The sequence below is a fragment of the Lutra lutra genome, chromosome 13 (genome assembly GCF_902655055.1).
Source record: "Lutra lutra chromosome 13, mLutLut1.2, whole genome shotgun sequence".
Lineage (NCBI taxonomy): Eukaryota > Metazoa > Chordata > Mammalia > Carnivora > Mustelidae > Lutra > Lutra lutra.
The window spans coordinates 94479415-94507159 of NC_062290.1; the positions used below are offsets into that span (position 1 = coordinate 94479415).

The following is a 27745-nucleotide window of genomic DNA, read 5'->3' on the forward strand; positions in this document are numbered from 1 at the left end:
GGAACCTGGCTCCCTGGGTAACCCCCCTTCCGTGACTTTAAATTCTCCCCGAGAACAAAAGAGATGAAAAGATCCCACCCGTGCCCACCACCCCACCCATGGGGAAGCTGTACCATCTTCAACTAATTACACACTCCTTAGCCAGCAGGCTGCGTGACTCATTCCTGAGAGCGAGAGCAAGAGAGAGAGAGAGAGCGTGAGCGAGAGAGCGCGCAGCCGGGTTCGAAATAACCCTTCGGGGCTGAAACACAAATTGTATTTCTGGAGGGGCTGCCCACGCTTCTCTCTCCCACGGCCCACATCAGGCCGCCAGAGCCCCTCTAGAAAACCCGGTCCACCCGTGCCCAGCACCTCAGCGCCGCCTGCCAGCCTCTGTTCTTGGAAGGCGCGAACGCCCCAGGAGGAAAACACCCCCAGGATCTCTGCGCCACCCACGCCTCTCCTGCCTCCTTTTGGAAGGAAGAGAGTGCCCCCCTCGGCCAGACTCGCTCAGACAGTGGCCCAGTCTCTTGTTTACAAAGGAACCAGCAAGCTGGTACCCTTCTTCCCGCTCCAGGGCTGGGTGGGGGAGGGGAGCCTCTGTCCCCGCGTGCTGGTTCCCAGCATCTGCTCCTGGTGACCAGGGGCCTCCCTTGATTGTTTGCGGCTGCTCTGCAGAGATGAAAATAACCTTTCCTTTCTGAGCTGCCCCTTTGATTTCGGCCTCTCGGAGCAGACGCGACTTCCTGTGTTTGGACAGCGTGCGGCCGGCGCTGTTTGCTGGTTTCCCCACGGCCTCCCTGGGCCCTTTATCTCCAAAAACCATCTTTGGTCTCCAAGCCGCAGCATCCTTCGATGGGCAACAGCTGGGGCCGGCGCTGCCCCATCTCCCCAGGTCTGACTGCGACCGGCCCAGGCTGTCCGAGTGGCCACAATCATTTGTATCGATCCCTATGGCCCAGGAGGCCCCCGGGGCGGGGGAATGGGGAATAGTCATCTGGGTTTGGGGCAGGGGAGACACTGTCTACGTGGCTTAAGGACCCAAAAGCTCGTGTGTTCGTGATCTGGCCTGGGAATCCCGGGCTGCCCGACTGGCAGGCCCTGGGGCGTCCTCCTAGCCCCGCACTCGGGGATGCGGAAACTGAAGCTGGGAGTGGATGGGAGACATGCCTGAGTCACACAGGAAGTTGGGATGGTGGCCGGGGCCCCCGATGCTCCTTCCTGAGCTTTCTCAGCACGGTAGCCACAGGAGGCAGCCGGGCCTCTGTGCCGCCCCGATAAGGCCGTTCAGAGAGGGACGCCAACCTTCTCGGGCGCCTACAAGGACCCTGACCCCACCCTGGAGGTTCCGCTCACTACTGCTGGTTCTGTTTCCCGAGTCCTCATCCGGGGCTTCCCCTGGGGATAGACTGTCACCCTCCGGGCAGGCCTGGAGCTGACAAGAGGGCAGCCAAAGATGTGGAGACCAGGCTCGGAGGCTTCAGGAACCGGCTGGGTCCCCACAAGTGCTGGCTCGCGGTGAACACCAGCCCTTTGCCGATGGACCCCGCTCTCAGACTCGACGTGCACCTGGAAGCAAAGCTTGCCGCCCCCCTGCCGCTGGGTCCCACGTGCCCCCAGGCCCCATACCCTGCAAGCTTGCGGGTCCCTGGGCAGGTGGGCAGACAGCCCCGGCGGGCCCCGCGGGAAGAAGGGCGGCCTCAGAAGCTTCACTGTCCACATTTGCAAAGAATTCCACCCAGAGCCTATAAGAGGCATCCCAGAGGCGCCCCAGCTGCTCCCTGAGACTGGGGGGATGGGGGGCTCAGGAAAAAGCTCGAGAGAAGGCGCAGGCACCCTCGTCGGCTAAGGAGGGCCACTTTGCTGCTCTTGTCCCCAGGCCCACAGGTGAGAGGGTCACCCCAACCACGTCACCTTGTGAGTGAAGCCCAAACCTTCTATGAAACCCAGTCCTCGAGGGTCCCAAGGATGCCCACCTCCGCACCCTCAGCCCCATTCCTGTTTGGTGTCTAAAGTCGGGGCTTTGGGTGGGTCTCCAGAAGACAAAACAAAAACCACCTAGTCCTTCCCGCCTCCAGTACCCCCACCCCGGCCACCACCACCAGCGACTGCCGAGCCTGACCTGCTCTGCTCGAAACAGGGAGCTGCCCCCTGAGCTTCTGGGGAACAGCAAGAGACCCTCCATGGTGGCCCTCGACAGCACAAGGCACTTGTCACCAAGGATTGTCTCCTGGCCGGGATAGCAGCAGGCCTGGGGCCACGCTGCTCCCAACAGCCTCCAACCCAGAGCCAGCCGTGACTGTCCAGGTGTCTCCAGGTGTGTCCCTAGCTCTGGGGCCCAGGCCCCAGGTAGACCCTTACTTGACATATCCGAGGGGTACCTCCAGCCCCTGAAGCAGAAGGACTTATTCCCAATGCCTGATTCTGGGGTCTGGCCGCGCGCTGAGGCCCCACTGGACCCCTGCTGTCTCCTCTCTGGCCTGCAGGGAGGGTGGAGCCGAGCCACTCCACATGCAGTGAGGAGCCTGGAGCATCCGCAGGATCCCAGGCCTTCGGGCTCCACGGCACAACTCCCTCTGGGTCCCTATCACTGTCCTAACACTACGAGCAGTTGTGACAGGTGTTTCCACGCACATGGATGCTTGGCCCGAGCTTGGCTCACGATGACCCCTCAGAATGGTTCTCCTGAGCCAGTGCTGGGGTCACACATGGGCACTCAGCACCCCCTCTAACTCACGGGCCAAACTGGTGGGAAGGGCTCCCTGAAAGCCAGGCTCCTGCCGCCTACTCAGATCCCGGGGGCAGGAGCCTGCGCAGGAAGGGCTCTCCCCCGCCCGCGCCCCAGGCTCTGGCCTCACCCACCGAGCCCCGCCCGGCAGCCCCAGCCCTACCTGGCCTTGTGCGTCCGGTTCCCGGCCAAAGTGGGGAGGCTGGCACTGGCGTTCGGGAACGGGGCCTCGGAGGACACGTTGGTCATGCCGTCGCTGTGCAGCTCCAGGTAGGACCCATTGAGCAGATAAGCTCCGGCCCCCTCGTTCTCCTCGTAGTCCGCGTACAGGCTCTCGGCTGCCGAGCTCCTCGGCGTGCCCGGCGCAAAGATGCTGTTGCCAGTCTCGTTGAAGGGGAGCTCCCTGGAGTCAGACCCTGTGCCCAAGAGCTGGTCGGAGATGACATTGGCAGAGAGGAGCCGCTGAGAGGGGAGACGTGTGTCCACCTCCTGGTCATCCTTGTCCCCCGCGAGAGCCGTCCCAGTGGCATTGCCGTCTATGAGGGAGACAGGTAGCTCACTCTCGAGGGCTCCCTCGTGTGGGCGCGAGGGCTGCCCCTGGGGGCAGGGGGTGGGAGGGGAGCTGGTGTGGCCAGCAGCAAAGACCCGAACCGGGAGCCCCCCAGAGGCAGGCTTCTGCCTAGGAAGCGGGTGAAGACGGCAAGTAGAGGTGCGTGTGCAAGCCGGCCTGGATACCCTCCGGCAGGGAAACCTGCTTGATTCCGCCATGGATTAAATAGGGACCCCCCCAGAACTCCCACTGGCCTGGACCTCAGCACGTGAGCTTATCTGAAATGGGCCTGCCGGCCCCAGGCGGATGCACATAGCAAGCCTCCCGTCTGCGGGCCGCTGGGGACAGAAGACCCCCTTCTCCCTAGGAAGCCCCCGCCCCATCCTGTCCCTCCTGGTTACCTCGGAAGCCCTTGCCTCTGGGAGGTCCCTCACAGGCTCCGCCGCCGGCCTGCTCGCACACCTCGTTGGTCTCCTGGCCCTTGCTCAGACCCAGCTCAATCCCCGGGCCCAGGTGGCCAAATAGCTGGTTGTCCAGGCGCTCGGAGGAGGTCTGGCCATAGAAGGAGCCGTTGTGCCGCAGGAAGCCCAGCAGCGCGGCGCCGTCCAGCTCCTGGCTCTCCGCGCTCTCAGACGCAGGCTCGGAGAAGCTGTAGTAGACAGGCTGTAGGCGGTGGGCGTGCGGCGGCTGGAGCAGCGTGTACTCGAAGGTGATGGAGGGGCTCTTGCCATTCTGGTTCCACACCTAGGGGGGAGAGGAAGTGGGACCCCGCCCCTTCCACACGAGCCTGGAGTGGCACCGAGGTTCAGCGCCCACCAGCCCCGAGGGCAAAGATGCACTTTTGTCCCGAGCTGCCAGACCGTTTCCGGCCATGGCCCGCAGCTGAGTCCTTCCCAGGGACTCACCCTGGACCAAAGAAGGGGGTCTCCACCCAGGTTGCCCCTCACCCTCGGGCAGCCCGCACCCAAAGCCTGGGGAGCAGGGGCACACCCCAGGAGGGGCGGAGGGAGCTGCCCTCCCCAGGTACAGGCCGTGGCGCGTGCCCGGAGGATGTGCTACAAGTCTCATACCTGACTAAAGCCCGACCTGCACTTTATTCTCGCCACAGGCCAGAAATCCGGGCATAGCTCTGGGAGAAAGAGCTAACCTGCCACCAGGGCAGTTCTAGGAAGCTTGGAGAAAGGACACCAACCTAAGCGAAGGGTAAGGCCCTGGCAGAGGATGGGAGCATTAAGGAAAGGCAGCAAATCCCACCGAGTGACCATTTCCCACAGGAGCACCCGGGGGGGGGGGGCTTCTGTTCACCACAGTGAAAGGAATTGTGCCTGTGAGGAGGCGCTGGCATCATCTGGATGGACAAGGAGGGATGCCGTTCAGTGTCCACAGACCATAGCAGATGGCAGGACACACCAGTATAACCAGGAGGCCTGTCCCACAGAGACCTCTGCACACAGCCAGGAGGACAAAGGTCTCCCAGGGGACAAATAAACAGGCCCAGAAAACCAGCTTCTTGATCTATAAGATCGAAAGAGAATCAAGGATGAATATTCAAGGGGCTGAAGGCAGCTGCCCTGGGAAATTCCATCCCCATTCAGACCCACAAACCACTGACCAACGGCCAGGGCCTTGGAAGAAGACCACAAGTTTATAGGGTAACGATGCCCCCTGCTCTTCTCCCAAAGAGCTGACCGTCACTGACAGTTAACGGTTCACTGGAGAAATGGGTAGGTATTAGCGAACCGGGGTCCAAGTTGTCACGGTTAATCAGGGACCCAAGCCATCATCTGCCCCCTGTGAGTGTGAGGGCATATGGGGGACTAGTGACCCAACTATGGCCCCGGTCTGGCTCACGGTGTGTCTGCTGGAAGCAAGGCTTCCCCGGTTCCAAGTTCATGGCTGGTAGTCGGCTCCTCAGCCCGTCGGGTAAGAGCTACTGTAGCGGGGAGAGCTGAGGGGAAGCTCATGAGCCCAAGCACCTCCCCATCCCCATCCGAGAAAGCAAATCGAAAACAATATTGCATCCTGGGGCAATTACAGAGATTAGTGCCACTCCTGGCGGCCTGAAGAAAACGAGGCAGTGGCCCCCACCTCCCTCACCGAACTCAACAGTTTGGCCCCTATGGAAACAAGACAGGTCCAGGAGGGTGATGGAGAGCCCCCCATACCCACCCAAGCCGGGGCCCCAGCGGCAGCCCTGCAACAGAGACGGTGCTTCCTCTGGAGCAGATTAACAGGACCTCAATCTGATTGCATGTGGCCACTCATGGGGCAAATGCCTTCTTTTCGAACCCGACCAGGGAGGAGTGGTTTTAGTTCCTGGGACGGACAACAGTACACGTTGGCAGTTTTGCCCCAGGGCGGTGTTCACCAAATCCTGCTCCCCGACTTCCTACAGTGCAAGGGGGTCTGGACCGTTCTACAGAACCTCACACGGGTCCTCTTCACAGCTAACATCGTATCTACTGGACCAGCGGACCAGGAAACGGTCCAGGAGGCCTCAGTAAAGCATCTGTATTCCGGAGGATCAAATGTTAAACCCTATAAAGATTCAGTGCCCAGCCCCCACCGGAGAACACCCCAGGACTCAGTGGCCTTGGGCACGCCAGGACATCCTCCTTGAAAGTAAAGGTCACATCTTATTCCTCCCTTACGACGAATTTGGGACATAGCGTATTTCGTGTTCAGGAATGCTGGTCCAACCCACATCCTGGATGCCTTAGGAAGCTGCCAGGTCTCGGTGGGGTCCTGGGGAGAAGGGGCTCTGTGGCAGGTCTAGGCAGTGAGGTAAACAGTAACAGAGAGACCTGGGGAAAGATGTCATGTGGACCGTACTGGCCAGCCTCGATAAGACAGTGACAAGAGTCCCCTAGCGTTCTGGAGCAAGGCCACGCTGCCCACAGCAAACCAATATGCATTGTTTGGAAAAGAGCTTCTGACATACTACCGGGCCTACTAGAGATGGACCCGTGGGACCCCAGGACATCAAGGGACCCATGCAGCCAGAGCGGAACTCCACCAAGTTACTCAGTCGGGAGGGCCTGGCAGTGGTCCAACGGTGAGCTGGGATCGTCACATGCAGACTAGGTACAATCGGGGCAGAGGCTGGATGAGCAGCTGATGGAAACCCTCGGCCTCCGAGCCCCCACCCAACACCTACCACTCACAGCCGCAGCTGCGCGAGGTGCCATGAGGACAAAGTCAGGGAGGAGGAAAATGGCCAAACTTGAGCCTGCGATGGGTCAGCTCCGTGTGGGGGTACGAGCTGAAAACGGGCCTGATTCACTAGGGCCCCCCTCAGGGACGGCTTCGCAAAATTGCCACGAAGGGAAATCCTCCCAGCGGGCTTCCTGCTGTGTGTGTGGCGTGAGCCCTGCTCTGTAGCAAACGCAGAGCAGCACAGGTGAGGACGTGTACTGACTCGTGGCAGGGCGGCCTGTGGCTTGGGTGGTGGGTCGGGGTCCTGGTGGCAAAGGTGTAAGACTGGGGAGGAGGAGGTCTGGAGTAGATACTGGGGCTGGATCCGTGGTTGTAAGACGCCATGCACACCAGGGAGCATCCCCATGGGAGGGGACTGAGCCACCAAGTGATGGGTGGACGGCCATGCCGGTTGACCCAGGCCAGCCTCTGCCATCAGTCTGCCCACAGATGGCAGGTGTGTGATGGGAACAGCCATGGTGGCAAGGGGCAGACTAGGCGTATCCCCGAGGGCGAGGTGCTCACCCTCCACGGCAGCTCTAGCTCCTTCCTCGACGGGAAGTCCCGCCGTCCGGTGCTGGCCATCTGGCATGGACCCTCCGGCTAGCTTGCAGCCCTGAGGGGCCATCGGCTCTCTGAGGGTAAGGGGAGCACTGGAGACTTCGTTCTGTCCTGGCAGGGGAAGTGACTGATTTTCTGATGCTGAGGTTGCCTTTCCCGCCCGCAAGGCCTCACGCCCACACCAGAGGCCTCACAGAGCCTCTGATCCGCTGAGACAGGCTACCAGGGACGTTGCGTAGGACAAAGGGACCTACTTTCTAGCAAAGGAAGTGCCACGGCGGGCACATGATCCTGAGATCCACGGGGCCCACCCTGGGCTGCGTCACGCAGATGCTGCCTGCCTGAGAATGAGGTGCCAAGAAACGAGGGGGTGTGGCAGGGGACACTGTTATACCATGTCCCGGGTCCCCAGTGGGCAGACTGCTTGGGTCTGGGAAGCACAGAACAGACATCGCAGTGGTCACCATTCCCTGGGACCCCGTGGGCATCTGGGGTTCCCGGCCCCTGGGGCTCGAGGGTCTGCAGGTCTATAGGTTGCACTTGCCGGCGGTGGGGTGGGGCGGGACACTGTCAGCAGGAGACACAGCAAGAATGTCACTCAACTGTCAGCTCTGACTGCCACCTGGTCCACTTGGGTGCCTTGTGTCAGGACAGCATCAGGAAAGGAACGGCCGCCCTGGCGGGGAATTAATCCTGACCGCCAAGGATGCTTCAACCCTAGGGGCAGAGAATGTATCCGATCCCCTGCTGGGGCCCCTCCGGCTCCCCTCTGCCCATTTCGGATGGTAACTGGGTAAGAACGGGGATGGAAAAAGGGCCTGGAGACTGGGAGCCCAGACCCCTTCAGTAAGAGGGACACGGACACCTGGCCAGGTGAGCCACCTAGACTAGCAGAGGGCAGTCTGGAGTGGCTAGGGGAGGAGGCAAGTTCTAGGATCCACAGCAGCCCCCATGACGAGCCGCTGTCCGTCCCACCAGCCTTCCTGGAGGCTCCCTGGGAAGAAGCCAACCGGAATTCCAGAGCCAAGTTAAGCCCGTTCTACAGAGCAAATGGATAGGAGCAGGTGTGGCGCCGTGTCCCCAGGCCCTGCCGTTCAGTGAGATGCCCGGAGCGTCTCTGGACAGTTCACAGCGAGACCTGGCCCAGCAACTAGCCTCAGCCAAAGAGACCTGCCTCTCCCAAGGTCACGCCCTTTGCCCCGTGGCTTCCGGCCTTTCTGCCTCAACTCGACACGGCTCTGAGGGGCCCCTGCAACCCCAGGGCCCCCAGGGGGGTCAGCTGAGACGCCACACCTCGTCTCCTGAGAACACCCCCAACCCCGCCCCACAGACCTCTGTCCCAATGTCTGCGTCCTGGGACCCTGACCTGCAACGCGGCTCCCCCAGCTGGGGCGAAGCCGGGCAGTCAGCCTGCCTCAGGGGCCGCTCCCACGGAAGGTGCAGAGGTCTGTGGCCCCCAGGAGGTTCTGGGGCCATCCTGGGAAGCTCCTCAGCCAAGAAGCCGTGGGGGGGGGGGTGGACAGCCCCCCCGATTCCAGAAGGCTCCGCACAGCCGTTACAGGAACAACTGGTTGGGGCAGCGGGCTGACCTGGCTCAGAGCACAGCGGTGTCGCGGACCAGCCTGGGCCCGTGCCCGTCACTGGCTCCACGTGCCCAGGCTTCTCCTCTCAAGGGAGGATATGGGTGCCCATCCTGCTGGGACCTGGAAATCACATGGGTCAGGTGGGTGGGTTCTGGCCCAGCGTATCCCTCGGCTTCTACAAAAGCCATCAGACTTTGAAAAATGTCAGAACTGCCCAACCGGATGTCACCTGATTTCAGTGACAAGTCCTCTCCCGTTTTCTTGGTGCTGGGGCACAAGTGGCAACGGCACTTATTTCTAGACAGTGGCCATGGGAAAGCTTGTGGTAAGCTGAGTGGAGCCGGCACAAACTCTCTCCTCCCCTCGGCTCCCTCCCTGCCCTGTCCCCAGAAGCCAGGAGCATCCTGCAGGGACAGTGGGGCCGGGGCAGGGAACTCGAGGGTGGGGGGGGTAAAGTCCCCACTGCGGAGTGGGGAGGGGCCCTTATCCCCGCAGCCCCAACTAGTTTCCCATCCTCAGCAACTCCCGCTGATCCCGATGACTGCCATTCCCGGCTATGCAGACCCACCAGGGTCACCAACCGCCGTGGAGAAGGAGGGAAGGAGGGAGTTAACGGATGAGTGAGTGAATGATAAAGAATGAATGAGTGAATGAATGAATGATTATGGACATCAGGGAGGGTGTGTGCTATGGCGAGTGCTGTGGGGTATGAAAACCTGGCGTTTCACAGACCTGTACCCCGGGGGCTAATAATACGTCATATGTTAATAAAAATGTTTTTCAAAAGAGTGAAAGAATGAATGATAATGAATGAGTGAATGAAAGAGTGAAGTTGATGAACGAGTGAATGAATGAATGAGTGGACGGACGAGTGAGCGCACGCAGGACCGGCCACCAACCCCTGGGGTGGCGCTGAGAAGGCGGCAGCCGCGCAGTGGCCAGGTAAATGAGGTGATGCACTAACGGGTTATTGGAGACGACGTGACGGACAGACCCCAGGTGGCGGGTGAGCAAGGAAGTGACCGGGAGACCCCGCCTCGCGGGCCAGAGGGGCCATCTGTGCGCGGCACCAGACACTCCCCGCGATGCCGCCGGCCCCGGCCCGGCTCACCCACCATGACGTTCAGGCCCTGGTTGGTGGGTCCCTGCGCCACGATGTACTCAATGCCAGTCTCGTAGACGTCCATGGGCCGCCGGTACTTGACCACGGTGCCCGCGATGTTGAAGTTCTTGGGGCTGTCCACCTTGAAGTTGCCGTTGAAGAAGTAGTAGCCGGCTTCATCTGCAAGGGCTGGAAGGGCAAAGCCGCCTCGTCACCTGAGCTGGCCGGGCCAGAGGAGGGGGAGGGACGTGGAGCAGCATCACCCACCCAGGCAGCCACGGCCAGCTCAGCTCTGTGACCCGCCCCAGGACACTCTCTGCTTCGAGGGAGGCGGGGGCTCCGACCATGTCCAGCCCGTGGCCCTGCCCTGGAAATAGTAAGGAGGAGTGAACATACTTTCCCATCAGCCTAAATTGTCCAGGAGATGGATTGGGCTGGCCTGGAGCCTGGTGGTCCCGTCCAGCCACCTCTAAAGAGGCACGATGAGCAGCATCAGGGCTAAGGGACCAGGAGGACCAGAAGGGCTCAGAGACTGGGGAAGGCACACAGCAGACATCAGGTGTTGGCTGGCTCAGGGCTGGGCCATAGGCACAGCCCTGCTGAAAATTCACTCTGTGACCCTGGGTGAGTTGCCGCCCACCCAGCTTCCCACCTTGGAAAAGGGACCACACGTGGGGAGGGGACCCCAGGGGTGACACTGTAGCCCTGGCCTGACTGGCCCAGAATGCTGTCCCAGCGGCCCCAGTGGGCTCTGCCGGACTACTGCAAGCTGACGGGCTGCTGTCCCTGGGAGCCCTGACATTCTGTGGCCAGAGCTGCCGTGACCAGGCTGACCACTTACACAATCAGTCCGTTCTCCCCAGTGTGGCAGAGGACAGCCTGGGCACAGGCTTAGTCACCCTCTCATTGAGACGGGGTGTGGGTGGACACTTGGCACAGAGGACCTCCGAAGGATGGCCACTCCCAGGGCCTGACCCGGGCCTGATGACGCCCAGACAGCAGGAACGTATGTGCAACCCTCAGCACCCGTCTCCTGCCAGCCCCAGAGGCCAGAGCCACTGCCCAGAGCTGGGCTGATTGTTTGGGGCCGCTGGGTGGCCTGGGGCTGTGGAGGGCTAGCAGAGGGGCTGGGAGCCTTGGGCCTAGGGGATGGGAATGAGGAGGGGGTCTGCATGCTGGGGCACAGCGTGCCTTTCAGAGGCTGTCCTTAGAGCCAGTTCCAGAAACCGGCCTGAGGGTGGGGAAGAGCTCCGTTTCCAGAGCTCCTGATGCAATCCGGGCAGAGGAGCCTGGCCACTCATTTATTATCAGGCAGAGCAACCAGCAAGACACATCTGCTGGAAAAACACCCTTGAGGGAGCAATATCAGAAAAGAGCGTGAATGACCGCCAGGCTTTGCGCCCTGGGGGTGTGCTGGGCCCTGCCGCCAGGTCCGTGCACAGGGCTAAGCCACCGGCCAGCCTCCAAAGCCTGTTTCCTGACAGCAATGACCTTCCTTCCTGCGGCTCTCCCGCTGCTCAGAGGCCGTCCTCGCTGTTTCCTCGCGTCTGGTTCAAGAGCGATACTCTGCAGCCAGCTCCGAGAACACAGTGTTTCCTGGCCTCGCCACCCTCCCAGTGGGGGACAGAGCCACCGGCCTGGCAGAGGCCTGGCTCCTGAGCCGGGGTGGCGGGGCCGGGGGCCCCGAGTGTGCAGAGCCGCTGGCAAGGGGGTGGGGCTTGGGGGCCTCAAGGGCGGAGAGCCTAGGCCAGGTCCCTCCTGGGGGACCGCTGGCAGAGTCCCCACCCACAGCATCCCCCGAGGAGGGTGGGCGTCCCCCCGCCCGTCCTGGCTCTCACGCACTGCCCTGAGATATGGGGACATGAGCCAGGCGTCGGGGCAGGCTTCCCTGCCGGGGTCCCTGGCCCACCCCGAACCGGGCAAGGCCAGGTGCAGGACGGCTTACCAGCGGCCGCACCCACCCACCCACTTCAGCCAGAAGGGCCTCAGGCTGCCCTCCAGGAGTGAGGACCAGGACATTGCCAGGCCAACTCTCCGACTACACAGGGACACTTCCCAGAAATTGTCACCAACCTGGGGCCTCCCCACCTCAGCCACTCACGCTAATCACTACAGAATCCTCAAGTTGAAGGCCCCTCCCTGCCCCGGCCCCGCGCCCCCCAGAGACCATGCAGCGGAGAGAGCCAGGACCTGAGAGCCGCCAGGCCTGAGTCTGAGGCGGAGCCTCTGCTTCACATGCCCCGTGGCCTCCTGCTGGCCACCGACCTGCTCTTTGTCCTTCTCAACCTACTCACTTCCTGAGTCTCAGTCTTGTGCCCTGGGGTGGGGGCAGCCAGAGAACCCCACCTCCAGCGCCCCCAGCTTTGCCTCCGCCTGGCTCTCCAGGGACGGGGAACTTGCTACCTGTCCTCACCGGCCCCTCCTTCGTCGGGCAGCTCCGAGTATAGGCCCTTCCACACTTGGGGGTGAGGTCAGTTTCCCTAGCACCCCCGACACACAAAGACACACACCCAGGTCAAGTTCTGGCTCCTGGGGCCTAACCCTCTCCTGCGGGCCAGATGCAGGGTCAAGCGTCCCTCCCGCATCCGGACGTTTCCCGGCCTACAAAACCCGAGCAGCACCGGCCCCGCCCACGTACCCAGGACGTCCGCAGACTTCTTCCGCTCCACAATCTGGATGTCTCGGGCCCCGGCTGGGATGTGGGTCACCAGAGAGTAACCTGGGGGAAACGGGAGGATAGCGAACAGTGAGTCAGCCATGGCCACCACCTCTTGGCTAGAAAGTCCCCACCCTCCCGTGCTCCTGGGGGGTGAGGGGCTGAGGCAGCCCTCCCTGAGCGGCTACACCCAGACCCAAGACCCAACTCCAAGGCCCTCAGAAAAGCCCTGTGCCGCTGAGGGCTGGTTTGCCACCCAGGTTCCATGACCCTCTCCTGTCAAGGTCATGGGTGACCACACTCCTCAGTCCCTGCCCTAGCCCCTCTGGACAGACCCCACAGGCCACAGATACCCTAAATCTGCTAGGGGCCGGCAGACTTAGGTCCTACCCTGCCCTGTGCCACTGAGATGGCCCTGAGCCCCTGGGCTTCCGTCTCCTCATCTATGCATGGGGACACTGGCTCCCACTTGAGGCCCTTGGGATGGTTTTTGCAGGGCACTGAGCCTCACCCTGGGGACCCTCCACAGAGACCCCCAATGATGGGACCTAGGGTCTTGGGGGACAGGGGTCTGAGGAAGAGAGAGGTGCTCCCCGCAGAGAGTAGAGGGTGGTCTGAGGAGAAGGAGGAAAGACTTTAAAAGCCTGGAGATAGAAACGTCTCCCAGGAAAGACTGGTGATCGTGTTTTCAGAAATCGGGTTTGCGGAGGGTGACGCCTATGTCACAGGAGAGTGCATCTGCCTCCGTCCCCTGCAGGCCTGCCCCTCCCCCAGCCCTGAGCTGGCCCCTCCCAGCCAGAGGGTGCTAAGTGGCTCTGGGCCAGAGCACAGGGGACAGGGGGTGCCGTGGTCTGCAGCGGGGGGCCCATTCCCGCAGTGTTAGCCCCCCCCATGGCGGCGAAGCTCAGGCTCCCTGAGTGCTGGGCTGGGCTGGAGAGAACGGGGCGGGGAGGTGCACACTAGCCCCCTCGCCCTGGCAGTGTTTCCGCTGCACACTGGTAGTACAGAGAGTGGGGAAAAGAGCGGGAGAGGAGGGCTTGGGTTAATGGTCATTTCTCTAACTGTAGGGTTCAGAGAATTCCTTCTTAAATTAGCAGCCGGCCCACAAGTTTCCTACGCCTTTAATAACGGCCTTTGCACCGGCAGGGCTGGTGCCACAGTGAGCGCGCCCGCGTTTATCAGGAAGCATGCGGGGGCGGCTCTTAGGACCCCGGACCCCAGAGCCAGGCTGTCTGGGCTTGGACCCCACTCTGCCACCTCTGGCTGTGTGACCTCACGCTGGTTTCTTCGCCGCTCTCTGCCTGTGTTCACACCTGCCGCGTGCCCATCCCTTTCTGGCAATGTTCTGAGGTGTGAGAGCCCGGCCCAGCACCCAGGCAGATGTCGGCGGGATTGGAAGTGTCAGCCTCTAGCCTCCCAAGGGGGCAGTTCCATGGGGCATGGACCGTGTCTCTCAGGCCTTTGTGTAGCCCCCAGAACATGGCCCTGGGCGCTCAGAGGGAGATGCGCTGCTGTCTCCATGCCCGGGAATTTGGCAGAAAGCCCTCCCCTCGCTGGCTGTGTGTTCTTCAGACCCCCAACTGGCTGTTTGGCCTGGGTTCCCCATCTCAAACCCTCCCTCCTACCTTTATCCTGTCCCTCCTCAGTCCGGCCTGCCCATCCCGGCATCCCACATCCACACCCTATCATTAACTCCAAAATTACCCCTCCTGTGGGGAGTGGGACTTCCAGGACACGGCTGGGGTCCCCACGGCCCTGGGGCCGAGGTGGCTCCGAGTCCGGACTTGCCCAGCTTCCCTCCGGAACCTTGAGCTGGCGTTCCCACGGCGGGCCTCGGTTTCCCCATGTGCCGGCTGGGTTTCACGTGCCCTGCTTTCCCCAGTCTGACCCCATGAGTATTCACTGAGACCCAGAAATGCAGTCAGCTCCACGCCGAGAGCTAAAGTGCATTGTTCTAAACCACAAAGTCCTGTCACGCGCTCAGACCCCCTGGCTGCCCACCACGCCCCACCAGCCCCAGCCGAGCCACAGCAAACCGGCACACCGGACGGACGGATGGACGTGCCGCTGCCTGGGGAAGGGCGAGACTGGCTTGGTGCCGGAATCGGCCTCCGCACCTCTTCAGCTCCCTGAAACTCAGGTTCGGGGGCTCAGGCCCCAGAATCCTCATACCCAGACTCAAATCTCACATCAGCTGTGAAGAGGGGAAATGTGCCTCAGTTTCCCCCTTTTGGGGCTGCTGCAATGGTCAAACATGATCCCCCATCCAAGGGTGCCCTGAGGCGCCTGGTATGCAGTAGGTACTCAATAAAGAGTGGCCCAGGATTCCTAGCCAAAGGGGGGTCTCCCGGAGCACCTGGCCGGCCCACCCGGGGCCCAGTGGGGAGGATCAGGGGACCCGAGAGGGAAGGGAACTTGGCAGAGGTGCTCAGCAGCTCGGGCTCAGGCTCACTGCGGGGCCCTGGGTGAGGGGCTCTTACCGAGGTGGGTGTTCCCTTTGCGGTAGTTGCCGGTCACGTGGGTGCAGCTGCTCCCGTCCCCCTGGCAGACGCCACACTTGTCCAGCGTGTGGGTGGAGAAGAGCACCCCGTCACAGCCGATGGGCTACAGGAAGGGAGGCGGAGAGGGCCGCTGGGAGGGCGCCGAGACCCGGGCCCCGGGGGCCGTGACGGCCACAGGCAGACAGGTGGGGCGCTCAGTGCAACGAGACCAGCAGGACTTTTGCTACAATGTTTAACAACCTCACATTTTCCAGACACGCAAACCCCCCGCAGGTCGGTGAGCTTGCAGGACGTGCCGTCGCGGGCGGGGACCATGAGCTGCCTCTGGCCGTCCACGGTGGTGCAGTGCAGGTCGCAGGGCTTGCTGGAGATGTGGATGTAGTCGTCTGAGGGGGAGACGGAGGCTGTCAGGGGCGGGGGGTGGGGGACGCAGAGGGACTGGGGCCTTCCCCTCTCCCTCCATGGAGACCGAGCTCCTCCCACCCATAGCACAGATGGAAAAACTAAGGCCTGGAGCGTGCAAGGGGCTTGCCCGGGGTCTCAGTGGCAAAATCAGACCAAGATGCGGGGGGTCTGGCCCAGCCTGGGGTCCACAAGTTCCAGCTTCTGCCTCCTTGCAAGTGGAGGGCGGGTCCCTCTCCTCAGCAGGTCCGAACCAAGTGCTGGCCCTGCGCTGTGGGTCCTGGGCACCTGAGCACTCACTCCACGAGTGAGAGACCAACTGATGCTCACTGCCGTCTTGACCTTGGACAAGCCCCTTGTGTGTCACCTTCCCGCCTGCCCACCCGTCCACATTAGGGAGCCATCGGGTGGGGGGTGGGGGGTGCCCCTGCCTTCCGCCCCCCGCTAGACAGCCCCAGGCCTGGTACCAGGGTACAGGGGCTTCCACTGGTGCGTCCGCCCGTCGTACACACGGGAGTTGAAGGAGATGCACTGCTCCTCCCGGAAGCTCCTCCCGTCCGGTGGGCACTCCTGCAGGGCGACAGACGGGAGGCTCCAGGAGGAACTCAGCCTGACAAAGGCATTCTTGTCCGGGCTAAGCAGGAAGCGGCTGCGGCAGGGATGGCCGGGCCAGAGCCGAGGCCCACATGGTGGCCTCTCGTTCTCCCTCAGTGTCACTCGCTCTCTGGAAGGAGCAAGGACAAGCAAAGGGCAGCTGCCGTCCATGAAGCACGTCCATGCGCCGGCCCTCCTCATGCGCTGGGCAGGGTCCCTCCGTGTCCCCGCCAGCCTGGCCTCCTCCCCGGACGCTCTGGGGCGGGGAAGGCGCACCTGGCGTGGGCGGGGCTTGCGCTGGTGCCTGCTCGCCCTGCGTCCCTGGGCAGAGGCCCACCCGGGTGTCCGTGGCTATGGCCACGGTGCTGGAACATGGCTCACTGACTGAAGGAGGGCTTGAGTTCATAGAAGAAGAACCCCTGGGACTGAAAGGGAGAGGCCTGGGAGCAGGGGGCAGCTGGTCACTCCGGGCTTAGGTGGGTCTCCCTCTGGAGCTCATGAGCAGCCAGGAGGGGAACAGACCAGAGATGCCAACACAGGCCCTAACTCCCTGCTTGTGTGCATAGGCAGAGACATAGCCACAGGGACACTGGGTCATGGGCACAGAGACTCCAAAGCCTTGCTGTCTCTCTGCCCCATGCCCTGGAGTTCAGGTGCAGACCGCCTCAGACCCCATTGAAAGCCACCTGGAGGCTAAGCCAGTGTCAGTGCCTCTGACCACCCCCTTCCCTCCTGGGAGCGCTGACAGCACCAGCGCCTGGGGGGAGCTGGGGTGGGCTGCCGTGGGACTTTTCACAGGTGGAGACAGGGACGCCTGGTGACTGCCTGTCTCCTGGTGAGCACCTGGTACAGGACTTGTGAGCAGAGTGGGGGGCCGTGGCCAGAGATCTCAAACCGTGAGGCTCCACTCTGAGCCCCCTACTGAAGCAAAGCCTCATCCCTGTGGGTACGGAGCACACGGGGTGCAGGACAGACTCGATCTGAGGCAGGAAGGGGGCTCGGAGCCCAGGACCCCTCACCATCCTTCTCTTTGGCAGGAAATAGGGGGCAGGCCCAGGACAGAGCTTGTGGGGGGGTTGAAATCACACCAGGCGGGGGGCCTCACCTGCACTCTGCACAGCTGGTACCGCTTGGATGTCCCCGTGCAGGTCCTGTTCCCAGCGCCCAGGACGGATGTTCTCCTGGTGGGAAGACGGGCTGAGCAAGGGTTGGGAGCTGCGAGCTACAGGCACCGACCTTGCTCCTACTCCAGATGGCCTCTGGGCTGGGCCCCAGAAGCCCCCCTAACTTTTCTGACCCTCACGGCTCCACCACAGTCCGGGGGAGGGATGCTATCCAACTCTGTTATGCTATCCCAGGGTCTCTGTACACAGAACTAAGAGTAAAACCAAGAACATTTACTGTGCCCCAGCCCTGGGCTGGTAGGTAGGAGGGTGATGTCCACACCACAGACGAGGAAACTGATGTTCAGAGGGGTTAAGTCACTTGGCCAAGGTCACCCAGTTAGGAAGCAACAGAGGCAAGGTTTGAGCCCACGTCTGTCTGATGGTAACCACTGGACCTTACGTTGTTCCCCATGTTCGTTCAACTCATGTCTTCAGAAGAGAAGGCCAGGGAAGACCTCACCCCTCACTGAAAAATCCCAAGAAGGGCCGCCCAGCTGGGTCCATTTCTAGAGCACCCACTCTTATCTCGGGGTCATGAGTTCATATTCACGTTGGGTCTAAATCTCTTTTTTAAAAAGAAAGAAAGAGAGGGCAAGTGAGAGAAAAAGAGAAGAAAGAAAGAAAGAAAGAAGGAAGGAGGGAAGGGAGAGAGAGAGAAAGAAAGAAAGAAAGGGGGGAATGCCCAAGAAATGGATCCTGCTCTCGTGAAAGTGCTGTCCCCAGGAGCCCGGAGCAAGATGAAGCCCAGGACACGGCCGCCCGGAGCCTTAGCCCTGACAGGCCTGTGAGAAGCCTGTGGCCCGCCGGCCTGTGGGGCCTCCAAAAGAGATGCCCCCCAGCCCGAGACGACCCCCACTAGCACCCCAACTCCCCAGGCCCCTGCTGCCCCACCCGCACACCAAGCCGCTACCTCTGCTGCAGGCAGTGTCGCTCCTGGGACGTCACGCCGGCCCCACAGCTGCGGGAGCACGCCGTCCACTTGGTCCACTCTCCCCACCAGTAGGCGGTGGCGTCAGTGCCCCCCTCCAGGCTGTTGGACGTTGGACTGTTGTCCTGGCGGCAGTCCCCACAGATGGTTAGAAGGCCAAAGCCCCGGGCAGGACTGGCCTGCCGTCCCCGTGCCCTGGTCAGGAGTACACGGCCCCCAGATGCCCACTGGTGGGGTCACTCGGTCCCCAGGCCCACGTCTCCAGGGCAGTCTTGGAGGGAAGACCCTGGAAGCTGTGGGCCATGGGTCCTCCCATTCTTGAGTCTGAATCATCCCAGGGGCTTGGTGGGACCATCCTTGCTTGCTCTGTCCCGAGCACCTGGGCCCCAGACTGGGTTCTGCAGGCCCCTCTACCTTGCTCCAGGCCCCTCTTGGAAGGGAGCCCTTGGCTCCCTCCAACCTCATCCTGCCAAATCAGAGAGGGATCTGAGTGGCCGGGGCCTGGCTTGTAAGGGTTGTCCCGGGAGCTTCGTGGGGCTCTGGGAATGAGTGCGGGGATCCCTGGACACCTGCCCCACACCGGCCACACCCCCTCCAAGCTCAGCCCCTCTGGGTGAGGGACGCTGTTCCCCACTCACCGTGGCCCCAGTGGATGCCATGCCCCTAGCCAGCAATGCCCCAGAAAGCAGGGACCAGACCCAGAGTGAAGGCTGCCGTCCGCCATCCATCCTAGGAAGCAAGACCACAGTCACTGCTAGGCCAGGCCCAGATCTTCTGACGGCTGACGAGGAAGAGGGGAGAGTCCTTGGGGCCCACCCAGCATGGAGGCCAGGAGGCTATCTGGGATCAATTGCTAGTGGCTCCCTGGTGGCCTGTTGGGAGAGGTCGGTGAGTGATTAAGGATGTCTGCACAGGCACAAGCGTCATAGGTCATGCTGTGCTTGCTGACCCTGTTCTCCCTACCCACACCCCTCGAAGGGCAGGCAGGGACGTGCTCCATGCTTTGCCTCGGAAGCACAGCACTACCTGAGCCCCCCAGGTAGTGCCTGTGGAGAACCCCACAGACGGCTGAGGAGGCCATAGGCCCAGGCCACACCCACTGTATGAAGGAGCCAAACACCAGAACTCGTTGCCTGGAAGAACCGGCCTGAGCGAGAACACCTGAGGATTGTCATCCACTCAGGGCTGGCTGCCCACGTGGGAGAGTAAACCCCCCGCCAGCCATGTGGGGCTGCTGGAGGGGCCCACGGAGGCCACCTGCTCTGCCTGGCCCTTCCCCTCCCTGGCCACCCCTGCCCCTGCCCTCGAGGGGGCTGGGCTCAGGACCCTCAGGGATCTCAGGCTGGGCAGAATTGGGGCATCTGTGCCCCTACTGCCCCAACCAAAATGGACACTTCTGCCCCCGGAGTATGGAGTGAGGGCAGCCCAGGGCTACGGGACCGTCTGTTTCCTGACAAGTCAGCACTGTCAGCCCCAAACACCACTTGACCTTCCTTCCAGGGGTCAAATCAAGGCCTCCGGCCTCCTGGGCTCTCTGGCTTCCCTGTCTGGTTTCTCTGTGTGGACGCCTGCCTCCCGGGAGGTACAGGGGCCTCCGCGGCTTCTGTCTAAGATTTGTCTCTGGTCCTAAGTGTCACTTGCCAGCAAGGCAGAGGAGGGGTTTCAAAAACCAGCAAACCTATCCCCCAGAGCCTGGACCCAAGAGAAAGAAGTCAACTTGCTTGAAGCCACAGAGCAGAGTAAACGCAGGGACTCCCTGCGCCTGCTGATTCCAAGGCAGAAGTTGTGAAAGCCTCCCCCACCCCTACCAGCCCCAAAGCCCCCTCCAGATCTGTCCCCTCGCCCCTCCATCAACCATGGCAGGTCAAGCACCTGCAGATGCCCGGTTATGCCCGCCACCCCCCGTGCACCCTCAGAATGTCTCTGCCAGGACCAGGCAGCAGGACACCCTGGAGCTCGGAGCCCAAGTCCTAGCGACCCCCACTTCCCCTGCTGCCCGCCTGTCACCTCCTCACCCCGTCTGCCACCCCTCCCCCGCAGGCCTCCATCTGCAGCCCCCGGCCCCCGCCACGGCGGTCCCATCGGCTCATCGGTGCCCCAGCTCCTGCCTGCCGGGCTGAAGACAGGTGCTGAGCCGGCCCCACACTTGGTTTTCATTAAGGCTCCCAGACACCGCTGGCCACAGGCCAGGTCCGGCTCACGCGGGATCCATCCCTCCCTGGGGTCCAAAACCAGCCACCGGCCCGCAGCAGAGGCTCGCCTCGCCAAGAGCTTCAGGCATCTGAGGCTGGGCGCTGAGGGGCCACCCTCACTGCGCTCTGAGGGTCTCGACCCTCCCCATGAGCCCTCCTCTGGTTACATAACCACTCCCCGACGGGGCTAGGGGATGCTCCGCACCCCCCCAGCCTGCCCGGAGTGCACCCAGGCCCTAGGAGGGCTGCGTGGGGAAGAGGAAATGCAGAGGTGGCCTACCTGGCCCCGGGGTCAGCAGGTTGTCCTCCTGGGGAAAGGGGCAGAGCCGCTGCGAGCAGGCGGCGCCAGGTGCTCCGAGCAGGGGGAGGCTCAGAGTGCAGAGAGCTGTGGGCTCGGCCTCGCTCCCTTCCTCCTCCTCCCCCTTGCCACCTCCCTCCTCCACTTCAAAGAGCACCCAGGAGAGGGGGTTCCCAGGGAGGCGTGCAGCCCAGTGGCGGCTCTACGGCCCCGTCTGCCTTTATAGCTGTCAGGCAGACAGGGAGGAACTCACACTTCCCACCAGGCTGCTCCCCCGCCCGCCGCGGCCGGCCTGGCGCACACTTTAACCCGCTCCGCGCCTCTGGAGCCCGGCCAGGCCGGCCCAGCTGCCTGCCGACTGCTGCCTCCAGAGCGGCAGCGGCCCAGAGCAGAAGCAGGGAGGCCGCCTTCCCGGGGCCAGCACGGGGAATCGTGTGTTGGGGTGTCCAGACGGAGCAGCCGCCGGCCTGGGGTCACGGGAAGGCTGGTGGAGGCAGAGCCCAGCCCAGGCCTGTCTGACTGCTGCCTCGGGAAGGGGCCCAGTCTCTGGCTCTCCCCGCCACGGTCCCTGGGTGGTAGGAGGTGTCCAGTCACCTAGCTCCATTTTACAGATGGGAAAGGTGAGGTCCAGATCGCCCAGACGGCCTTGGAAAGGTTCTCCTGAGAGGCAGAGGCCTCTGCAGATGGAGGGATGAAGGGAGACCCAGTGAGGCCTCAGCCGAGGGCTCCAGGGAAGGGGCAGGGGTGCCGGTGGCCTGCGGACCAGACAGCTGAAATGGCCAGGGCCGGTGGGGGGAGGCGTGGGGGGAACTCTGTGCAGACGCGCAGCACCGGCTTGGCAGGGCACAGCAGCCTGGCTGGGCCTGGGCCAGTCGGGCAGCCCCTGGCAGGCCAGACGTGGGGCTCCAGGCCTGTGTTCTTGCTGAGTCAGAGCGTGGAGTAGAGGACGGAGCACAGGAGCACACGGCGTGAACTCCAGCCCCCAGGAACCCAGGCGGACCCCAGATTCTGCAAACTGTATACCCAAAGCCAGGCCTGGAACCCCCACCCCAACCAGCCCACCTTCCTGGAAACACAAGGTCGGGGTGGAAGCAGCATGTAAGGTCTCCTGAGCATGTCATCCAGCCCTGCCTCAGTTGTGCAGGTGGCCTAGGCCCCCAGCGGCCCCTGGAGAACCCTCCTCCTCCCTCTCCATCCCTTGCCAGAGGAACTGTGAGGTGAACACCTCCTTCGGCTGCGTCCTGGGTGGCTGAGGCTTATTCCAGCCCTGGGGAAGTTCTGCCCGGTGTCTGGCCCCCGACAGAAACAGTGGAGAAGGAGTCAGAGTAGGGCCACACCGCCTCCCATCCTGCATGGGGTCCTTCCTGTGAACTGAGGGCTCTGAGACCAGCATCCTAACCATCCCCATTTTGCAGATGGAGGGACTGAGGCTGCGAGACTGTTGAATGACGCCCCAGGTCACACATCTGATTGGTGGCACAGCAGGGACCGCACCACTGTCACTGACCCTATCCTCTCTGTCTGCAGGGGTTCTTACGTGCATTCGTGCTACCCTCTGTTCCCCCAAGAAAGCGGAAGGGGAGGTCTTGTACATCTCAGCGTCCCCCCCCCCCCCCACCCTCCCGGGGGCTGCTGGGCTAGTCACTCTGATGGAGACTTGAACCCAGGTCCACACTGCCCCCTGCGGTCCGCATACTGAAGCACAGACAGGACAGAGCCGGTCGCTGGGGCAGTCTGGAGGACACACACCCATGCCTGCACCCCCTCCCCGCCCCCCCAGACACACGACAGACAGGGCCAGGGTGCCCTCGGAGCCTCAGCCGCCGTCCCCTCCCCTCCAGCCAAGAGCCAGGGCCCTGCACCCCCCTGGCGTGGTCCCGAAACTCCCAGCGTTTCTGGCTCCACGTCTAGCCAGCGCCAGGGTGACTAATGGTTTCCCTTGGGAGGGACCCCACAGCCAGCCGACACAAATACCCCCAGCGCCTCCTCTCAGCCCGGCGGGACAGCGCCTGGGAGACGCCTGCCACCCCTAGGCTACGCCACCTCCCGCAGGTGCGTGACCCTGGGCCCGCGGCCTCCGCCCCACCCCGCCCTCCACCTGAAGGAGTCCGTCCAGGCCCTCCCCCCGCGCGACACAGGGAGCTCCCCACCCAGTCGAGACCCACAGGAACCCACGGCTGCTGCTTTACCTGCTAGTGGCCCCAGAGACGTTGGGGGAGACCCCGGGAGCCAGGGAAGGCTCCTGGGGCCCCCCAAAGACCTTAGGAATTGGGGGGGTGAAGAATAAAGGATAAGCAGGGAGCACCTCCCCAAAGGCCTCACTGTGCTCCGAGCACAGAGGCCGCTGCAGAGGCCGGGCCTCCTGGTGCCCTCAGGGCCCAGCTCACGGGCAGGAACCCAAGACGCCCGAGGAGCCTCCCGCCCAGCGGCCACACACAGGACCCAATCCGCAGCTTGACCCACGCCCGGAAGGGACCCACGCTCGGGGCTGAGGCTCTGCGGTCACCGTGTTGACGGTCGGAATGGTGCAGTCTTTGAATCCGTGTTCTGGAAGTGGCACGGGATGGGGCGATGGCGCACACACTGGGCCTTAGCGCCTCGGCGCGCGCCTGGCCCACCTCCCTCCACCTCCGGGGTTCTTGACCCCACCCCCCAGCCCGGACCCATCAACCACAGCCGCCCTCTGCCCCCCAAGGGGCCGGAGCAGGGCTGAGTGTCTCTGGGTGGGGTCCTGGGTACTTGGGAGGGTGACCACTCATCCCCAAAGTATCCTCGTGCCCAAAGGAACACGACAAACTTCAAATAAAAAAAAATGACACAATCGGTCCGGTGAACCCATGGAGGAAAGAAAAGGTTCCATCCTGCTTTTTGAACAAAGGTCCCCCATTTTGCACTGAGCCCCACAGATCACTTAGTGGGGTCACTCCCTCCTGGCTCCATCCCTCCTGGGATCCAAACTGTCTGGGCTCCCTGGAGAGTCACTGTAAGAGAGGACTCTGGGCCCCCATCTCGGGCCCTACCCCTGACTCTTTGCACCCTTCTGGACATACTCAGCACCCCAGAGGATCTGCTGGGGCCACCTCCTCCGGGAAGCCCCCAGGTGTCCCAGTGTTTTGTTGAGGCTTCAGAATGCTCTTTCTGGACCCTCGGCTGGGACCCCACAGAGCGGGGGCTGCTCCTGGTTCACATGGCACCTCTGAGGCCCAGCATGTTCTAGACGGACTGGGGGCTCAGTAAACAAAGGGCTGGACTTGTGCGGCTGCTCCTGGAGCCAAGGGGTCCTCCGCTCTCCGGAGGCAGAGCTCCCTGCTGGCATGCTGATTCCTCCAGGGTCCCCACCCACACGCACTGCCCCCTGGGGCCCCGGCTGGGGAAGGGGTGCTGAAGAAACCGTGTTTTAGTAGACGGTCTTTCTACCAGAGCCTTCTGGATGTCTGGGGAGAAGCTTGGAAACAGGAAAACAGGCATGTTTCTACCAGATGCTGAGGAGAGGCAGCGGAACACAGCGAGTCGCAGGCTCAGGGCAAAGAAGAGATCCAGGGCTGGGGAGGGACACTGGGGGGTCATGGGGTGGACCAGGTGGGGGGTGCTGGTAGTCGAACAGTCATGCTGGCAGCCGGGCGCTGTCCCATCCAGGAAAGCGTCTGCCACAGAGCTCAGAAGCATGGGGACCTCAGCCAGGGGGGTCATCTGGCCAGCTTGGCGGTCACTGGCCAGACCCAGAAGAGGACCAGGCCCCAGAGAGCAACCCCAGCGGCAGCCAGTCCCTTGTCTTAAGCTTCCTGCCCAGCCCAGGGCAGACAACAGCTTTCTCTGCCCCAGGCCCAGGGGCTGGACATTCAGGGAAAACATCCTCCTGCCAACACCTGGGGGTCAGCAGGTAGGAAGCTGGACCCCAAAACGGGCTTCTTCGTTTCCTTGTCCTTCTTTCTCGGCCAGACGCCCTAAGCATGCTCGCGCCGAGGCTTGAAGTTCCAGTACGGGCACCCAGGAAGTGTGTAGGCCTCTCTGATTCTCAGTTCCACAAGAGGCTCCTTTCCACCCAAACATGGAACAAGGACGGTGGCATGAGAAGCCTGGCGTGGCTGAGAAGTGAGCCCGCCACGGGAGCTCCCGGGAAACGCGGCCCCGAGGCCCGACGGGTGGCCGGGCTACCGCTCAGAGTGCCACAGTCTCGTCAGCGTCCCAGCGACCCTGTGGGGCAGGGATGGAGCCCTCAGCCTGGCTCACCAGGCTGGCGCTCAGAGGCTGGGGGTGGCTTCCTCAGCCGGCAGCTGCAGACAAGGCTCAATTGCTGCCCCAAGCTCGGCCACAGACCCGCACAAGTGCATGGAGCAGACCCCCTGCCTGGCAGTCCGGGGGCAGGGGGAATGGGGGGGCCCCAAGGAACAAGGGGGAAAGCATCAAAGCCCAGACCCCTCCGGCCAGGTGCAGGGGCGCCCCAGCGGGCCCCTACACGGACAGCCAGGGCACGAGGGCCGCTGAGCTCTGGGGTGACCGAGAGCCGTGGGTCGGGTATTCAAAACTTGGAGGACGCAGGCGCAGCAGCTGGCTTGGCTCTCCGGCCTGCGGGGCAGACAGACAGCTGTCCGGGAGGCGGGAGCTGGGTGGCATTCCAGGCATTTCAGCACCTCTATAAAACCCGGCCTGCTCCACGGCCCGAGGGGGCGAGGGAAGGGGGCTCCCTCTCCCCCTGCGGCTGCCCCCCCATCACCCTCCTGTGGGGTCCCTCCGGGGCCAGCGCCATCTGCTGGGTAGAGGAGGGATGCCGCCTCCGGCTGGGCGGGGAGGACAGGCCATCCTGAGACCCCCCCAGCACTGCACCAGTAACCTGCTACTCTCTGGGCCTCAGTCTGCTGCCCCGTAAAATGGGGAGAGCAGAGACGGCGGCCCCCACCCCCACCCCCCAGCTGCTGACGGGGCCCGACAGGACAAAGCAGCAAGAGTGCTTGGCACAGGGCCCTACACACAGCCGGGGCTTTATCCATGTCTGCGTGTGTGCGAGCGGCCTTCAGACGCACACAGTGTGGCGGGGGTTAGAAGGGAGAGACCTCCCCCTGGCAGGGGTCAGGAGAGGCTGAGGGCTACAGGAGGAAAGGGGGAAGCACAAGCAGTGAGTGTCCAGGCAGAAGGAGGGTGTGCGGCCTGTGGGCTCGGGTGTGGCCAGAACTAGAGCAGGTGGCGGGCTGGGGGGTGGCAGGCTAGGGGTGGCCACGGCAGGCCGGCAGGTGGAGGTCACAGGAAGGTGGGGAGGATGGGGACAGGCTGCACATTGGTCACTCCAGCCCGTGGGTGGATCCGGCCCAGGTGGGGTGGGCTCCCAGCCCCGCCCTGTCCTAGCACACCCCCCCCGCCACTTCTCTGCTCCCTTGAATCGGCCGGCAGGGTCTCCCACTCAGCCTCCCCCTCTCCCGGCCCCCAGGCCCGTGGCTTCGCCAGCTGCAGGGAGAGCCGAGGGTCATTTCAGTCCTGTTCAGAGCTGGACGCCCTCCCCCAAGCCAGCTGGTCGATCTCCAGGCGGCCAGGTCTCGGAGAGAGCCACATGCGCGCCGTCCCCACCTCCACGCTGGCCTGGGACTTCCGGCCAGTCTGCAGCGGCTCCCCAGGCTGCCCCAGGCCCAGTCACCTGTCTCCCCACGTTGGGGCAGCCCCCACTCCGCCCCCTTCTGCTTTAATCACTGCAACACATGTCCAACCAACCCGCACCCCTGCCTTCCTCCAACACCTCCCCCTTCTCTTTTTCCCTTTCCCAAGCTTACAGCCCTGGCCCTGGAGTTTACAGCTGCAAAGAAAACACACACACTCATGCACAAAACCAACTGTGGAATGTCTTCCTGCCTCTGCACGGGGTTTGTGGCTCCAGAGGGTTCTCTGAGCATCTGACGTCTACTCACATTTCCACACCACGGGGTTTGTATTCCTCCTGGGAGGGGGGCTGGGAGCTGGATGCGGGCAGGATTGGAGGGGTGAAGAGGTGGGCAGGGAGAGCAGGCCTCTGGGACTGCCCACATGGGGTTGCCCACCTCCTGCCCTGCCCAGAGCTGCACGCGGAGCAGGATCTGGTTTTCCCATTTGGAGAGGGAACGGGGCTCCTCAGTGCCAGACTGAAATGTGTGGGAGCCTGGCCTCCCTGGACTTTCATTCATTCTTTGAACAAAGTCATTCATTCAGCCAGTGTTTGTCGAACACCTACAGTGTGCCAGGTTCGGGCCCAGCACAGGAGCACCTCAGTTTGCCTGGGCACCAGGCCAGGGGACGGCCCTCCCCACAGACGGTGCTATCGAGTCAATGGCCAGAAAGAGGAGGAGGAGGAACTATGTTCTTGCGGTGGGGCGGGGGGGTAGGAGGAGAGACGGGGTCTGAGAGTGTGGTGGAGACCCGTGTGTGCAGTGGGCCGAAGGGGCCGGACCACGGATGGCCTGGTGTTCTCCTCGACCCTTGGACTCTTCCCCAGGGATGGTAGGCACCTTGAAAGGCACCGAAGCGGAAAAATGGCGTGACCGAATGCGTTGTTGCAGAAAGGGCTCCTGTCACTTGTGTTCCTGCTGTCCCTATGTGGTCGCCCTCGGCGTCCAGCTCTCAAGAGAACAGAAGCGTGGCCGTCCACGTGGTAGAACCCCACTCGCCTGGCAACCAAAGAAACAGCCTCACACGATGTGGGTGACTCTTAGGGACGCTCTGTCGCTGGAGCAGAAGTCAGACCCCAAGTGCACACCACATGGTCCCATTTGTGCGGAATTCTGGAACAGGCCAAGTCAGGCGTGCGGCAGAGCAGCGCTTGCTTATGCTGGCCAAGGGCGTGAGGGGTCACCCTGGGCTGATGGGGAGACGCGGTGGTCCCGTAGCTATGTGCACTTGTCAGAACTCATCCAACTGTACTTCCAATCCAGGCACTTTGTCGTATGTGAATTATATCAGGATGAAGAAAGAGTAGAACTGAAGATGGTTCTTGGGCAGAAAGCAGATCAGTCAGGAAGCGAGCGACCAGGCTGGAGAGAGTCTGCCTGGGTAGCTCACCACCGCCGTGATTCCCGGGCCAGAGGACAAGGGGACACCCTGGCAGACAGCGCCCCTAAAACCTCTTACAACAAGGGAAGGGCGTGTCCCCAAGGCCAGCGGAGGGAGGCTGCCACGCCAGCTGTGGCCTCGGCCTGGGAGCCCAGGAGAGATGGACGGCCCTGCCACTTGCTACAGATGCGAAACGACGTAACCGAGGAGAACACACTGTCTCATTAGTCCAGTTGTCAAGGAAACCCGGCTGGGGAAAGAGCAGACGGGACCTGGCGTGGGCTGGCAAAGCACCGCGCTGG

At 62.8% G+C, this 27745-nt stretch overlaps 1 protein-coding gene across 3 annotated transcripts in view; it reads right to left on the minus strand.

The window, feature by feature from the left end:
* Positions 1 to 20665, minus strand: part of ADAMTSL2 (ADAMTS like 2) — a 31858-nt gene extending 11193 nt beyond the window's left edge. For 2 of the 3 annotated variants that reach the window (XM_047700869.1, XM_047700867.1), the window contains exons 1-11: positions 20418 to 20665; positions 18584 to 18674; positions 17928 to 18070; positions 16957 to 17032; positions 15725 to 15827; positions 15096 to 15241; positions 14835 to 14958; positions 12337 to 12417; positions 9712 to 9887; positions 3659 to 4001; positions 2871 to 3243 (exon numbers count right to left, since the gene is read on the minus strand). In XM_047700869.1, the coding sequence (XP_047556825.1) occupies positions 2871 to 3243; positions 3659 to 4001; positions 9712 to 9887; positions 12337 to 12417; positions 14835 to 14958; positions 15096 to 15241; positions 15725 to 15827; positions 16957 to 17032; positions 17928 to 18070; positions 18584 to 18673 (1655 nt within the window). In that variant the 5' untranslated portion in view covers position 18674; positions 20418 to 20665. Of the gene's footprint in view, positions 1 to 2870; positions 3244 to 3658; positions 4002 to 9711; positions 9888 to 12336; positions 12418 to 14834; positions 14959 to 15095; positions 15242 to 15724; positions 15828 to 16956; positions 17033 to 17927; positions 18071 to 18583; positions 18818 to 20417 lie in introns of all 3 variants that reach the window. The other variant, XM_047700868.1, reaches the window with a different exon arrangement.
* Between the last annotated feature and the right edge of the window lie 7080 nt (positions 20666 to 27745).